Genomic DNA, 16,496 nt, shown 5'->3' on the forward strand with positions numbered 1-16,496 from the left:
AGGCTCCACACTCCCTGCCCCCACCCAGCTGTAGTCTGCTTCCCCCTGCATTACTTTTTTAGCTGCCGTCCACAGCAAGGGGGATGCCAGGGGAACTGAGCAGGTCCCCTGGGGTGGCTGCATGCTGGCCAAGCCAGGCCCTTCTGCCCATGAGGGTGGGAGCAAGGCACAACAGGGTATGTTGAAAGGTGTGGGTTCCTCAATCCCACCATCGTGGGAGGAAGGGCCGGGCTGGATGCAATTCGCTGATGGGTGCTCATGGGCTGCATGAAAGTGCCTGGTGGGCTGGATGCAGCCTGCGGGCCGTATTTTGCTTGCCCATTATAAACTGTTATGCTAATCTTCTGAATGAAGTTTGATTGGCTCAGACAAGACATATACAATTTGATCATTTTACCACAGTGTACCACAAATGCAGTTATTGGCAAGTTTTACAATCCCAAAATTAGATGTTCTAGAGAATCAGACAAATATATTTTCATTCAATAATTACTTGCAAAATGATTTCTGCAATCTTTCCTTTACAAAGAACTAGGGTCACATTTTCAGACTGAGGAAGTCCCTTTATCTCATACCTGCAGTCTACAACCACATCTCTGTTTCAACAACAGGAAGGACTCCAAGCATCAGCTTTGTATCCTCAAAGGTTAATGACCTAGGAAAAACCTACCTTTGACAAGGAGAACGCATAAATCTATAGAAGCTGTCAACTTTAGAGATTTTCAAGTATAAATAAGTGGTTTCCCTTATCTGAAAGGTAATATTCTTCATAGATTTTTCACTTTACCCATAATGTGATGGGAGATATTTTCCTTCAATATGTTCATAGTTTCCATCATCATCATATCTTCACAAAGACTGCCTCTTGTGCATTGCAGGCCACTCAGCCAATTCAAGGCATCTTTCTGGATCTCAAAAATAAGCAGCAGCACCAACTTCTAGAATCAATGATTCCAATAAAGTAGCTTTTTGACGGTGTGCTGTATGCAATCAGTCGCTCTTACCTGATCCTCCATTCTCTCTGTGCCTTCCAAGACAATCTTCTGGAAACCTTCTTGCCTCTCCTGAGCAAGAGAAGCAGTTACTTTTCAGAAAAATTATAAAAGCCTTGGTACGTCTACACACATATGCACGTAAGTATCAACTGGTAAAACTTTCTTCCCTGTAGAGCCATGCTTCTTTGATTCACATTTTGATGTTCAGGACTTTTTCCCTTTACAGAGTTCACAGCAGTGACAAGAGAAGCCATTTTATACTATATAAAAGCTCCCTGCCTGCCCATTAATAAATCTTTAATTTGCTTGGAGGTAGGTGTAAATGAGACCAAAAAAAAAAATCTCTCTCTCCCAAATTTAAAAAGAAAAATGAAAAAAGATGTAAAATTCAGCCATGATGATTTTCAACATTTTGTTGAAAAAGGAATAGTTTGATCTGTCCCATCATATGGCAGCACAGATCTTTTGGAAGAAGCCTATTTACTTTTTACAAAAGGATGTATTCTCATGTTAGAGACGCTGAGAAAAAAAGAAGTCTTTAAACCATCTCAACTTTTCTAAAACTAAGCACTGAAGATCTCCATGCAAGGTTCATGTTACTGAATCACAGAATACACAGGAGGTCATGTTACTGGCTCAGTGGGAATCCCATGGCTTCAAGTAATCAGAAGTTTAGAAGAGAACATAATCAAAATGTAGCTTATTAGAACAATATGTCACGCCATCTGGTACGTAACCTTGGTCCTAATGAATGGTAGCATCAGTCAATACACTATCCCACGCAAAGATTCTACAAGATCCAAAGATATTGTCTTACAGAAACTGAAGAGTTGCCACGTCTTCAGCAGATTTACTCATTAGTTTCTTATTAGTAAGCTACTCGAGGCTGATCAACTCCAATGGGAATAGAAAAAACAGGCAACTCCTCACAACTTACAAATAAAGAACGAGCTGAGTGCAGCAGGATTTCCTTTCCAGGCAGCAATAAAACCTACTTCACTGAACCTGAAACAAGTGCTTGTGGAAAAACAACACTGGTGCCACACTGATCTCTTTAAGGCACTTCCATCCTTGACTTCGGTTTCAATGAGAATGCAGTTGAAGTTGAACAAAGCACTGTGCGCATCTCTTGTAGAGAGATAGCTGATATTTCACAAACATAACACCTTCAACAGCTAACTTTATATTATAAAGCCAAATTCCATTCTGAATAGCTTCTAAGGTAGTTGCTTGTTTATATCCATCGTTCTACCGATTGTTTTAGAGATTTATCCAAAACCTCAAGTGAATATGCCAGCTCAGGATATTATTTCTAATCTGTACCAAGTTTCTACTCTAAGGAAAGTTGGATGGTCAACAATTCAACCACAGTTGGAACAGGAAGGCATGATATCCATTACAATTCCAATGGCCTCCTGTACAATAAGGAGTCAAGACATTCTTCTTATGTAGGCTGGGTTGCTCCAGCAGCTTTTATTTTAAGAATCATAGTATTTGGCCAGATTAAACTTTTTAACTGGGCAGTTTTCTGAGAAACAAGTAAATACAAATATAGCAATTTATGCTTCTTAATCTATATTTTAGAGCACTTTTCCACTCAGCTCTTCATTTTCCAGGCAAGAGTGAAGTGGAAGAGAGATAAGATCTGTTCATAAGTATTCCTGACTACTTTCAGGACCACTATGATAGCCACCTCTCTTTCAGGATCACTGCTGAGCCAAGCAGCTTCTCTGTTCCACAAAATAAAAAGACTTCATGAATGTAGGTTTAGGGACTGACAACTGCTTCTGAAAAGAAATTTGACATGGAAGGAGGTAAGGAATAAGTTGTACTGATTCTAGAGAATTGTATTTCATCTTGAGTTTGATCGTTTTGCCTCAAATTTCAGAAGACTGAAGCAAGAGATAGCCACCAGTACGTAACAAGGAAAGTACTTGTCCAAAAGCACAAGAACCTGCTAACTGATGGTTATTAAAAAATAAACTGCTAAGCAAGTCACTTGAGTTTAGGAAGATAAGAGTAGGCATGAAATTTATGTTTATACTATACTGGAAAATTACAAGACTGCAAATGATTAGATTATCCTTTGAAACAGAATGACTAAAGTATCAAAATGTGACACATCAGTAAATTTACCGTGTAGTTACTATGAAACATTTTTGTTAATGTAAAAAAACAAAAGCAAAAAAACCTTGTCATTTCCATTTATATCATAAGGATAGAATTTTAGCTTTATAAAAGAATATCTAGTGTGCAAGACAAACTAGAACTTCCTCACCTCAAACTGCTGCTTGGTAACTTCTGTCAACAAAATTACAAGATACTTACCAGCTACAAAGCACCAAGCATACTTTAATTTAACTGAACCTACTCTAAAACAGCTTTTACTGTAAAATGAGACTGCATTTTATTTTTAAAACGTTCAGTCTGTAGAGAAACTTCTGAAGTGGACTCAGAGATGAGGCTTGCCGCTGCTGAACGCAATCTGATTAAGAAAACTCATTTGGAATATCAAAGGCAGAAGACATTTGAACTAAAATGAGAACTTCTCTCTCCACTTCTTGCTTTTAGTTTGAAAGTATGATTCTGCATTTCCTAGGTTCTCCAGTTAGTTTTAGACAATGCTTTATCCCCAGAAGTTCACATTTTCTTGCCAATTTGCGTATAGACATGGGTTTAATGTGCAGGGCACATTAAGATGCTCTGTATAAAGGTTCAGTCACAGTTTTTCCTGTTTTGGAATCAGACACAAAGCAACCTTCTGAGCGATGCTGAGGACGTACAACTCCCAGTAATTTCAAAGGCACATTGGCAGGATAAAGGTTTGTTTAGTGTAGAGGTGAAGAATTTTTTCTATATGGAATTTTCTAGATAACACCACAAACAATACTATATGCCTCCTAAGTTTTACTTTTGTAAAATATGCCTTCCATATAAAAAGTTAAAGCCCTTTGCATATTTTTGGTTTAATGAAGAATAGACTTACCTTATGCATCCATATCCTTCCTTTCCTTATAATGTGTGTTAATCTATCAACACACACTCTGTGAAGAGGAAGGTAGAAGCTAAGCTCAGTTTGTGGAAGTATGATCGATAGTCCATAGGTACTTCTGTCCCCATTCCAGTTCCCATCAAAGATTAATGAAACAATAATTACTCCTTTTTCTGCCAAGACAAAAAACTTCACATCTATTGCACCACTCTCTGCATTCCGAAGTATTTCCCCATTAAGCGTGTGGTTTGCAAGGAAAGTTATTTCCCCATCACTGAGAAGCACCTGTTCCGTTTTTGGGGCCCAGATGTGTCGTACTCTAGGGCCAAGAATATTGTCCCAGTAAGCAAAAGTAGCAGCTAGTAGTGGTGACTCTCCAGTCAGTGAGATCTCTGTCTTTGCAACTGCAGGAGAGGGTGGTGGACACAGCGTCGACATGACTTCTTCTTAACTGTCACATCATCAAAATGCTTCCTTCTGTAACCTAGAAAAAGAAGTTTAACAAGAAGTGAGAGTAGCATCCATTTATCAGTTTCCCCATTTTTGTTACCTATCAAATGAGAGTTCACAAATGTGACCTCATCTGTCTGGCAAACCATTGTAATCTCCACCCATGGAGAAAGTGTACATATATACCCTCCACTTCAGTTTTGTGTACAATCTGTCTCAGATTTGGTACATACAACAGCCCTTAGAGAAGGAATAAACACCATGCCTTAGTCTCTTTCAACTGTATATTCAAACACACTAAATAAGAACAAAAGAAGCCATGGCAAATTTAGAAATACTTATGCATCTTTAATAGTCATTTAAAGAAGTAATTAAATTCTTTAGGCACTCAAAGTTCTCATACACTGAATTAACAGTGCTTCAAATTACAAGTTACCAATTTAGATAAAGTTTGTTCAGGATCCCAGATAACTTGACAATGTATATTAGCTACTTAAATAAATACATACATCACATCCTATGATGTATATACCTCACGCAATCTTTCCAGGCCTTACATTAAAGCTTTACTGTACCATTTATTAACATATGAAGAAGCTATATGGTTGCTCACTAAAAATGTAAAGCAGGCTTCTGCTTCATTTTTCAGACAGGAAGTATTCCCTTGAATCAGTTCCACAATTATCTTCCTTGTACAATTTTCATACTTAAGCAGCAACTACTTATTCTTGTCTACATTGTACTGTGGAAGGCAAGTCTCCAGTCAGATTCAGACAACAGCTTCATTTACCCCCAGATAAATAATCTCAGTGATTACACAAAAGCTTCACTTTACTAAGTATTTTAAGGCTCTACACTGGGAAACCTGTGGCTGGACATCTAGTTGTTGCAGATTTTATTGAAAGTATAAGGCTTTCAAAAATAAAAAACAACCCACCAACAAGAAAACACAAGCACAACTCCCTCACCATACATCATTTTAACAACACAAGCACTTCAAAGGGGCAGGAAAAATTGTATCCCACCTCTTGTCGAAAGCGTCAAGCTGTATACAACCAAACATCTAGACTTCAGGGAAAACAGGCTTGCTCATAGCTAGACAGTATAAGCATTTTAGTTCCACAAGAGATAACAAGGTATGGTGGCACCAATATATGCTGATATATGAATGACGTATATTAAAATATTCAAAGGGAAAGCTGCAATGCTCTGAAATTTAAGGTCACTTGTCCCTGAAAATGAATTGGGACTGAGAGCAAACAGATGTTTTATCAACACTGATCAAGCAACCTGCAAAACATCACTTCACTAATCTAATGAACCTGCAGCGCTCACCCAGTACCTTCAAAAAATATACATAAGGGATACATCAGTTGCAATGGAATAGCATTCAAAGGTGACAGGATCGGGGATCTAGGAATTCAATACATGGTTAAAATTACACCTCTTTTTACATTCCTAAGGCAAGCACCCATGTTTCCTGGGTGCTTTCTACTCCTGCATGGCAGGATGGGGGAAATGTGTTTTCAAACATTTCTAGTGCTTTTCTACTTGATGAGCAGGGATCCTGGTTTTCGCCAATAAAAAAATCCCCAATTTTGGGATTAAAAAAAGTAAACCAAAATCCATATTTTTCCGTGATCAAAATGAAACATCACTATACATATATCTATCTATTAGTGGCGTTTCATTTTAATCATGGAAAAATGAGGATTTTGGGTTACTTTTTTAAAATCTGAAAATTGGGGAATTTTTATCAGAGAAAACTAGAATCCTGATGAGGAGTCACAGAGCAGGTCTACAACCAAGATGCATCTACTCTAGAAAGTTTTGCTGTTTTTAACTATGCCAACATTGTTTACAGTCTTTCCAAAAAAGTGCTTGTCCTTACATACTAGATAATTTCAGTGCATTTCTGTAGTATAGGCATTTTATTACAACCTTGTTTGGCAGACGCTCATTTTTAAGGGCAGGGAATCAGAAATCCCAGTAGCCCATACCAAACACTGTCAGTGCTGGGCAGCAGTAGCGGCTTTAAGTTTGGAGCAAGGGAAGAAACTAGAAAGAGAAAAGGACAGAAACTAAGAGATGTCAAACTGACCATCCTCTAAATTGATGGGACCTGTCAGCATTGCAAATAGGGAAGAAGTTATTCAGTTAAAAAGCAGAGATGAGATGCATACAGGCAAGTACACACAGCATCTCCAAAATTAGCCATCCAGTTTGGGGGCTTAACAGCCTTTAATACTTACATCAGCCAGTGGGCAAAAGGACAGCACTAGCCGTGCTAGTTAAATGGACACTCTCCCTCCCCAGCCAAAACAAACCAAACCAAACCAAACCACACACACCAAACCAAACCCAAAAACCCAAGCTTTTGTGAGTTGAAATCTGTGCTAAATATATGGGCATGCACACGCATGTAGAACAAGTTTAATCTTACAGACTCGTATACGCATACACACAAGCTTCTGCTGTACCCACACACAAAGTTCACCTCATAAAAACGTGTGCACATGCATACACACAAATACATGCACATGTAAGCTTTTATGAGCTGAAGTCTATGTAGGCGGGTATGTGCAGAGGTGCTGGCGGGTGTTTAAATTGCACCGATCGTGCCACCCGCTTGCCCCCTGGTCAGTCTGAGTATCAAAGGCAAAGGCACCAAACCTGCCACCTAGTTTTGGAGGGGTGTGTGTGTGGCACAAGCGTCTAGTTACACAAGCTTACACACACACACACACACACACAGAGGGCAGCAGGTGCGCTGCCCTCTAACTCGCCCTGGTACCGGGCAGACTGAGGCAGCGGCTTGGGCCGAGCCACCCACGCTCCGGCACCCGCGCAGCGCCTCCAGGCGCGCGCCCGCGGGGCTCCGGGTGGGGCGGGCGCGGCCGGGACTCGAACGCTCTGCTCCACCAGGCGCTGTCGGTTGGGAGGGCTGAGGCAGCCCCCGCCAGGCAGCGCGCACGACCCCCCTCCCGCCGGCCCCTCAACCGCGCGGCAACCAAACTTACGGACAAGCGTCCACCGCCTGACGCCGCCACGCTCGCGCATGCGCGGAAACCACCCGGCGCTTCCCCCTCCGCGGTTACCGGGTGCGGATCGGCGCATGCGCCAGGGCCTCACGGCTTTGAGCGGAGCGGGGGGGGGGGGCGGCACTGCTGCCCCCTGCCGAAGCCGTGTGGCCATGTGCGGCACATGCGCACAGGGGAGCAACGGGCCCGGCAGGGACGAACGATTGCGTATTTTTGTTCGCGCTGCTTAGTGCGCGCGCAAGCTCCTTGGGGTCAGCCCCTACAAAGCGTGAGGCTGACTTGAAAAGCCGGAGCGTGGGAACAGGGCAGCTTTAGCTGTGCCTCCTGCCTCAGGTTCCCACTTTGGGGTTTGCCAGTGGTGCAGCCTTCTCACTGTGGAAGGAAGATGGCTGGTCTTGTGCTACACCACACGTCTGGGCTGGCCTGCCACCTTTGGTTTCACAACCCCCTGCCAAGCCTGCTAGAAAAAAAAATGCTTGCTGTTATATCTGTGTCCTCGTGCCTTTGGAAAGAGGACGGGGACATGATACTCATGGCATTAGATGATGAAGTGAGCTTCAGGCCATAAAAGCCTTTGCCCTGCCTTCTTGACTTCAACAGGCCAACCACCTCTCGGGTACAATGGCTAGCGTCAATGATGTACAGGCATCCTAGTTTCTCTGATTTCAAAAAATCCCCAATTTTCGGATTAAAACAACTAACCTAAAATCCACATTTTTCTGTGATTAAAATGAAACACTGCTATACATATATATAAACAGCTGTAAAGAAGCACAACCAGTACACTGCCTTTTTGTTGCATTATATTCCCACCTTTTTTACCAGTTAATTTCATTATTTTGTTTTACTAGTTAGTTTAGTCATTTTTTAAATTTTACTAGTTGATTTCATTATTTTAGTTTTTTTACAAATTAAAATTATGCTTTTATTTTTATACAATGTTACTCATAAGATATACAGATACATTTTATTATCAAATATATATAATTCTATACTATGCATCAAATTTATCTGCAGAAATTATGTTTTGTAAAAAAGTAAATGTTGCAGTAAAGTTATCCAAAAATCTGTATAATTTTTGTATAAAGACTGGGGGAAGTGTCAAAACCAGCCTCCAGTTACAGAAGTGGTTGAAACTGAATTTGCAGAAGGAACACAGTGATAGATAAAGATCAGGCCTCAAACTCAGTAGTGCTGTAAACTGGCCGGGCCTCTTTGATTTCACTGGTGATAAACTGTTTACATGAGCTCTGAATTTGACCTAATATATTCCTTTTCCAACAAGTCTCAGGTACTAAAAGAACAAGTTATTGGTAGTTATTTGTTCTTCATTTATTCAAGTTTGCAGTTTACATTTTGCTCTGGACAATGCAGTGGTCTAGCAAGCAGAGTTGGCACCCTAGGCAAAATGGGGGTGGGCAGGGGGCGAGAAGGGAGGGCGGCACAGTTCCAGGAGTGGGGGGGGTGAAGGGTCTATGTATGTGCAGCAGTCTTACGCATGCTGGGAACTCCTAAACAGTCCCTGAATGAGCTGCTCTGCCTGCCTCAGGTATTGCTGTTAAATCAGCAACTGCAGCCAGCAACTATTTTGGAGTTCCCAGCATGGGTAAACTGTGGGTGTACCATTGCTGCTGGGCATTGGCTCTGCTGGGGTGGGGAATGGTTCCAAAGCCCCTCTTAACTTTGCACCTGGGCCTACTGGGGCAGTGAAACTAAACTGGGGCAAGCCCTCTCCCATAGGAATCAAATAACAAGCTTTCAAGTATGAAGACTGCTGTGAAATGCCAGGAAATTGAAAGCTAGGAGAATACAGCTTTAGGGGTTTGGCACTGCAGTGAAGTAGGTAGCTTCCTCAAGAAGAGAGTCTGAGGCATGGACTTCTATTATTGTTTCTGCCATGGACTTGATGAATTATTCCCAAATTAATTCAGGCCGCCCAGCAGTGCCATACTGAGACACTCTGCGTATGCTACCTTTCACACTGGAAGCATAGCGACCTTACAGCTTATTGGTATGTAGACAGAAATACATTAAGGCAGCTTCCCTACTTCTGGCTTAGGAGACCATGCCCATGAAACAAGTGAAACATGACCTAGTCAATGGATGTTATAGATATGTGGGCTCTATCACACTGAGCAAGTCACTTAACATCTCTGTACCTCAGTTTACTAAACTGCAAAATACTCTGAGAGCAGTGGATAGAAATCACCAACCACTATGCACTGTTGTTAGACAAGTTACAAATATTTTTCCTTTTAAATAATATCTGTGGTTCTTCAATTGCCAAATTGAGGTTTCTGCAGAGTGAGATTTCTGTCTATTGTAGCAACTCTGACCTTTGTCTTTTTGGCTTTTCCTTCAGCTCTTCATGGTTGTTCAGGCAGATAAGACAATAGGAATCCCATTTTACATGATCTGAAAAGACTAATAATATTCCTGCAGGTGCATTTTGCAGAGGCAGTAGAAAAATGGTGACAGACTGCTGTGTAAGCAGATCTTTTTTCCCCAAGCAGAAAATACAGCTGGTTGCAAAGCCCAATGCTGCATGTGTAAATAAAAGTTAATTAAAAGAAATATGAAACACAGGGAGAAGGAGAAGTGTTACAGGCTCTGAACCAAGGCTCAAGTAAGCAACCAAGCACAACATATTCATTTTATTTTTGTAGTTGCAATTTTTCCTCTCCTGATTATTATTACAATTTCCAAATAAAGGCACTTGTAGGTGAACGGGAAAGAATGAGCAATGTGTATTGCAGTTCAAGTGTTAGGGCTAGTAGAGAGGGAGATCATTGCTATGCTGTCACAAATGAAAAAAGAAATGGAATCAAAGAAAGAGGGCTTCAAAGTAGCTAAAGATTGGTCAACAGCAGGGAGTGATGTTTGAGTTTGTTTCAAGCTTTTTATACGTCTCTTGAGTCATGACAACTGATTAAGTAAGCACCAAGTAATCATAACAGCTAACTAAGCAACTTTTAATGGGAAGGATACGGAATAAGAATTACTTCTACAATATCAATCATACATTTAAAGAAAATTCAAAACTAGATAAGCAGAGGACTCTTCTCCAACATCTGATCTGTAACTGCCTCCAGGGCTTTTATCAATCTCAGCCAGCACTATACAGACAGGACAGCAACTGAAGGAGGATACTTTTTAAAGAAGTGCTAGAGAAGTATATGCATATAGAATAAAATTACCCTAAAACAACTGGGCAGGATGTGCAGAGCAATGTACTACAGAGTTCCTTTTTAGGTGAAATGTAAAATTGAGATCTTGTTAACAGTAGGATTTCAGTGTGATCAGGATATGGCTCATTATAGTCAAAAGCAGCCACCTCTGCCATGGAAAACATGGAGGCAGTTCACTGTGCTTGACAAGAAGGAGCTGGTAATAGGACAGGATCATAAGTAATGCTGGAAGGGATCTCATGAGGTTGTTTAGTCGAGGCCCCTACTCAAGGCAGGGTCATTTTTTACTAAACCATCCCCAGTTAATGGATGCTAAAAAAAGACTACTGTATCCAACTGAAGAGAAAAGCAGACTGAATTTACCTCATTGGTGTATAATCTCCTGAGTTGGAAACTGGGATTAAAAACCTTTAACAGTGTTTAAACGCTCTATTTTGTATCTTACTTGAAACACCATCTCTCCAACAACACAGAGCTCCTGTCTTAGGCTTTGATAACTCAGATAGAGGGGGTTAACAAAATGTAGTTATATATACCATCCATGTAATAAGTTGGTGACTTCATGGTTTTTATGGACAGTCTGATACTCTCTATGAATGTGACTACCAAACACCTAAAATTATCCTGGACTTGTTTCTTGCATCCATCCATATCATAGTTTTTGCTTTTCTCCCTTAGTTTTTCCTCTCCAGTTCGCAGGAGCGAGTTAGAATGGTGTAACTTAGTTATTTTATTAAAGCAAGCAAACAAAAACAAATCATTAACCTCATGTAACATTTCCAGCCTAGAATACGCAGATATGAGAGCTTTTCAGGTCTTAACACCCACCCCCAAATACCTCTCTCAGCAGAATAAAATATTTTAGTCTTAATTATAAGGTATGAATAAAGAGAAAGCCAGAAGTGTACAGAAAGCTACAGCAAAACTTCCTCTGTGTTAGTGATTTCATGTAAAACCTCATTTGTTTCTTTTTCAAACTAACTTCTTCTACTGAGTTTTACTTCTCTTAACTGGGGAAAATTTACTGGTTTCAATGGGATGGGAGGCATGTTGGTTTTATAAATTATAGCTAGCAGGGTGGCAGAGCTGCTTATTTCTTTTTGCATATTGTATATTTGCTTGGTTACAGTGCTGTGCACTAAAAAAACGATAATCTTTCAGGATGGCAGCTTGCTTCCAGTATTGTTTTGCCTGTCTGAAAAAAAGATTTGGATGTCCATTGTAATGCTTGCTACTGGCAATGGCTGCATGGTCTTCAGAGTCTGAAATGGGGGAATCTTGTCCCTTTCTCCATAGATTGGAAAATGGCACTCTGCCATTGCAACAGAGTGCCCCTCTCCTTTATCTCCCCTCTCCTTGAAAACTGCAGACTGCAGATCTCACAAGGCTCCTTTTACAACCCCATATAGTGGTAATTGTGTTTGGAGAGGTAGCAGTTCCAGTGTGTGCATGCACGTAGGCAGTAATCTTCTGAACAGAACCACAGTACCAGTGGGAATTATGGCAGTTTCACATTTGCCCTGGAGTGGTGGTACTGGAGCTTTGGATGGATTGGGCACTTTTAAAAAAATGCTGGCCTCATCCCTTGCTGATGCACTTTTACTTGCATCCATCATTAGCAAAGCTAAGGAACGTTTGGGTTTGAAGGAAATATGCCAGGGAAACCAATTAAAAACATTTTGGAAAAGTTAACAGATTTTCATGCCACAGCTAGCAAGGAGTGAGTCAGAATGTTTGTGCCTTTGATTTGTTTGGTGTCAACATCTACAAGATCACTCGGGCTTATTCAAACTGTGTCCCAGCTTTTGGAAGCTTTCAAACCAAGCTAGCAATTTTCTCTGGAGATGTATTATCATCATTATTGTTATTGTGCAAACTCATAAAGTATACAGTGCTCAACATTTCCAGTTCTCCTTTTCTAATCTAAAAGAGAATTAAACAACAAGCCTTTCTCAAATAAAACTTCCTCTCCAGCATTTCCAGTTTAGTGTCACAACCCACACTGTATCATTTCCTGCTGAATAAATTACTGTTTTGGTTTATAAAGGCCATTATCCCATTGTTGTCATGCCCTTGATTATAATATTTTAGCTGCTGCATGCTGCTGAACAAAATATGTAATTTCTTGAGAAACGGTTCTTACTGCTTGCAAAATTTGCTGATGCTCCATATGTCTGTGTCTCAAGTGGTCACTCAGAAAAAAAAATAGCCTTAAATTAGTGGACACTTCTGAAAATGTCAGCCCTAATCTCTTTCCTGGTTTTAAAGATGGGATTACTAAGGCATAATGTTACTTACCTACCCTAATGGTGCCCTGAACATAGTTTGTTTAATACAGTATTCTGTATTTCTTCCTGACTGGATAACCAATTTCCAGTGGGATCACCTTTATTACAGTAAAAAAATACTAATGAAGACACACCATCATTTTCGGGACCTGGAACATCAGCGAGGAACCTGGTTTTCTCTGTTTAAAAATCACAAATTCTCTGATAAAAATAGCAAATTCTCTGATTAAAAAAACCCCAACTCTGTATTTTTCTCTATCTATTCTCTCTATATATGTATGTATGTTTCAGTTGAACACGTTTTATTGATGTATTTACAAATTTAAGGTAATTTGGAAGCCTACCAGTGCCTCAATTATTAAAATAAAATAAATTTTAAATACCTATGAATTTTGGCATTTGATTTTGTGTCTTTTAAAATCATGGAAAATCAGGCCTCCCACTGCCCACTTTGCTCACCAGGTCCAGCTGCAGCTACACCCCGCCCCCACACACACACATTGCTTTGTGGTGCTGAGCAGCCCTGATAATGCCATTGCCCTGCCCATGCCATTGCCACTCACTCCCAAGCCATAGCCTCCCAGCTCTGCTGGTGCCCCTTACTCCCAACCCACAGCCCCCCTGGTCCCTCACTCAGGACCTGCAGCCCGCAGCTCTGCTAGTAAGCCTCACCCTCTACCCACAGCCGGTGACCCTTACTCCCCATTCATGGCTCCCCACCCCTCCAGCAGGTCTGGAGGGGGCCCCCAGCTGCCAGGGACCTGGTTCTGCAGCCCCCTGCTCCCCGCCCCAGCAGTACCCAAGCCCCAGCTGTTGCCTGTGGGAGGCAGCAGCTGATGCAGCCGGAGTGGAGCACAAATCCCAGCTCCCCCTCCCCCATCAGTGGCATGGCTGGAGTGAAGCCCATGGTGGGGAAACCAGATGCAGACTGGCTGCTGCATGCTTGGGCCTCCCCACCCTGCTGCTCTTCTTCTGGGGCCTCCATGGCTTAGTATGTGGGACCCGGTGTGGCAGGAGAGAGTGGGGCAGGGTGGCTCAGTGTCACTGTTGGGAGCCCTATGCCGCCATGGCAAGGTGCTCCCTGCCTGCCCAGCAGCCACAGGGTTGGTGGTGCAGAGTTCTGCCCCCACTCTTGCCAGGTGGGCAGGGGCGCCTTCCCATGGTGGTGCAGGGCTCCTGGCAGCTGCACCAAGCCTCCCTGCTACCAGCTTGCATCTGTCCTCGCCCCACACACAAATCTGAGGGGTACATGGCCTCCATACCCCAGTGGGAATGCACACAGCAGTGGGGAACCAGCCCGTCCATGCCCCCAATGAGCTGCCCATGTCTCCATCCTGCTCCTTAGCTGGGGCCTGTGGCTGTGCATTCCTATGTTGGCCCCCAGTGCCAAGCCCCACACTGCCCTAGCTGGGCAGCTCCCCCAGCCCCAGCTCTGCTTAACTCCCTCCCTCCCTCACTTTGGGGGCCTCAATCCATCCCCCCCAGATTTACCTGAGGGAGCTGCTCACCACATTGCATGGCTGCCACATGCATATGTGTGCAGCCACACATACATGTGGCTCCCCCTGCCTGATTGCCTTCTTCTCGCTCCCCCCAGCCCCTTGCAGGCTGGAATCCTGCCAGCCTGCAACCTTCCATTTCCTGTGTTTTTCAGCTTTAAAGGAGAAAATCCACATTTTTTCTCCTTAAAACGAGAAATCCACATTTTACCACATTTTTCTGTGGGAAATGGAAAACCTGGATCTCTGAACATCAGGACCCTCATACACAACCCTAATAGTGAATGCCCAGACTACTGTGCTGCAGTTGTGGCCTGACAACCCAGGTGACACAACATCAATGTAGCTGCATTGAGTGAGACCCAGCAAGTGGAAGATGGGCAGCTCAAAGAACACGGAGGTGGCTATACCTTTTTCTGACAGGGTAAGCATGAAAGGGAATGCCAACTTTACCAAGTTGGTTTTGCTATTAAGAATGAACTCATAAACCAACTCAATGAGTTCACTATTGCAATTAAACACCCATGAGTCTCTCTTTTAAACTGGCAGGGAGCCAATATGCCACTGTCATCAATGTGTATACCCTGACTCTTGACACTGCCAATGAAACCAAGGAGGAATGCTATGCCAGCCTTAGCAAAGTCCTTTCAGAGGAACACAGACTTATTCTTCTCAGTGATTTCAATTCCAGAGTCAGAAGGGACTCTAATCTCTGGAACAGAATCATTGGCAAAGAAGGAGTAGGAAAGGTCTACTCCAATGGCATCCTCCTCTTGACCAAATGCATGGAACATGAACTCACCATCATCGACACCACGTTCTGCCAGAAAAACAGGCACAACACATAATGGCAACACCCGCAATCTAAGCATTGGTAGCTGATTGACTATGTCACTGTCCATGCCTGGGAGAGAAAAGATGTTTGCACCACTTGAGCTATGCTAGGACCTGATGATTGATGGACTGATCACCAATTCATCTGCTCAGTTATGTCACTCAAATTGGCTCCCAAGTATGTTGATGGCAGATCACCACTGAAGAACTCAAGGACCTAACCAAGCGAGACCTCTTCCACCAGTGCCTCAATGAAAAGCTGGTGAATTCCAATCAACAACAATGGGAGAATGTCAGCAACATTTGGGGTGCACTCAAGGCCACCGTCATCAGTGCCTGTGAAGAGACACTTGGATTCTTTACCAGGATACACTAAAACTGTTTTGATAGAAATGACTGGGAGATCCAATAGTTGATCGACTGCAAATGTGAGGCCTTTCATGCATGGCAGAATGACACCAACCCAAAGCAAAAGAAACTGAATTTCCAACAAGCCAAGCCTGAAGTCCAAAGGAGGATCTGTGATATGAGGGACAAATGGGAAGACAAGGCGAAGGAGATTTAACATCTCACTGATATCCATGATATGCGTGGTTTCTTCAGTGCCACCAAAGCCATCTACAGTCTGAGCACTCAGGGACCAACCCCCTTGAGATCTAAGGCTGGAGGAGACCTCAATCAAGACTTGGTTGTGACAAGAGTGTTCTCAACTCCATTCTACAACAACCAGTCAGAGATGATTTCAGAATCCCTCTAACCCCTGATAAGGTGAGGAAAGCCATCGAGCACATGAAGAATGACAAGACATCTGGAGCAGATGGAATCCCTGTGGAAGTCTTCAAGCAGTAGGTAGAGGAGCTCACATCACAGCTTCATGCCCTTATCTTTAGGGTCTGGAATGATGAGGAAATCCCAGACAACCTCAGGAATGCCATTATAGTGACAATCTTCAAGAAAGGAAACAAGTCTGACTGTGGAAACTACAGAGGGATCTCCTTGCTGTCCACCACAGGAAAGATCATTGCAAGAACTCTCCTGAATGGTCTCCTTCCACTTGCTGAACAGCTCCTCCCAGAATCTCACTATGGGTTTAGGGTGTCAACTGACATGAGATTCACAGCTTCCCAGCTGCAGGAAAAATGCCAGGAACAACATACTGTGTCCAGTTTTGGGCTCCACAATGCAAAAAGGATGTGGAGAAACTTGAGG

General features: G+C 42.5%; 1 protein-coding gene across 3 annotated transcripts in view; it reads right to left on the bottom strand.

The window, feature by feature from the left end:
* The window catches only part of CUNH9orf72 (chromosome unknown C9orf72 homolog), a 24,991-nt gene extending 17,481 nt beyond the window's left edge, over window positions 1-7,510 (bottom strand). For 2 of the 3 annotated variants that reach the window (XM_019555209.1, XM_019555212.1), the window contains exons 1-3: window positions 7,458-7,510; window positions 3,982-4,471; window positions 1,005-1,064 (exon numbers count right to left, since the gene is read on the bottom strand). In XM_019555209.1, coding sequence (XP_019410754.1) covers window positions 1,005-1,064; window positions 3,982-4,425 — 504 coding nt within the window. In that variant the 5' untranslated portion in view covers window positions 4,426-4,471; window positions 7,458-7,510. The remainder of the gene's footprint in view (window positions 1-1,004; window positions 1,065-3,981; window positions 4,472-7,457) is intronic. The other variant, XM_019555210.1, reaches the window with a different exon arrangement.
* Between the last annotated feature and the right edge of the window lie 8,986 nt (window positions 7,511-16,496).

This window comes from Crocodylus porosus, unplaced genomic scaffold, assembly GCF_001723895.1.
Source record: "Crocodylus porosus isolate Cpor-Errol unplaced genomic scaffold, CroPor_comp1, whole genome shotgun sequence".
Lineage (NCBI taxonomy): Eukaryota > Metazoa > Chordata > Crocodylia > Crocodylidae > Crocodylus > Crocodylus porosus.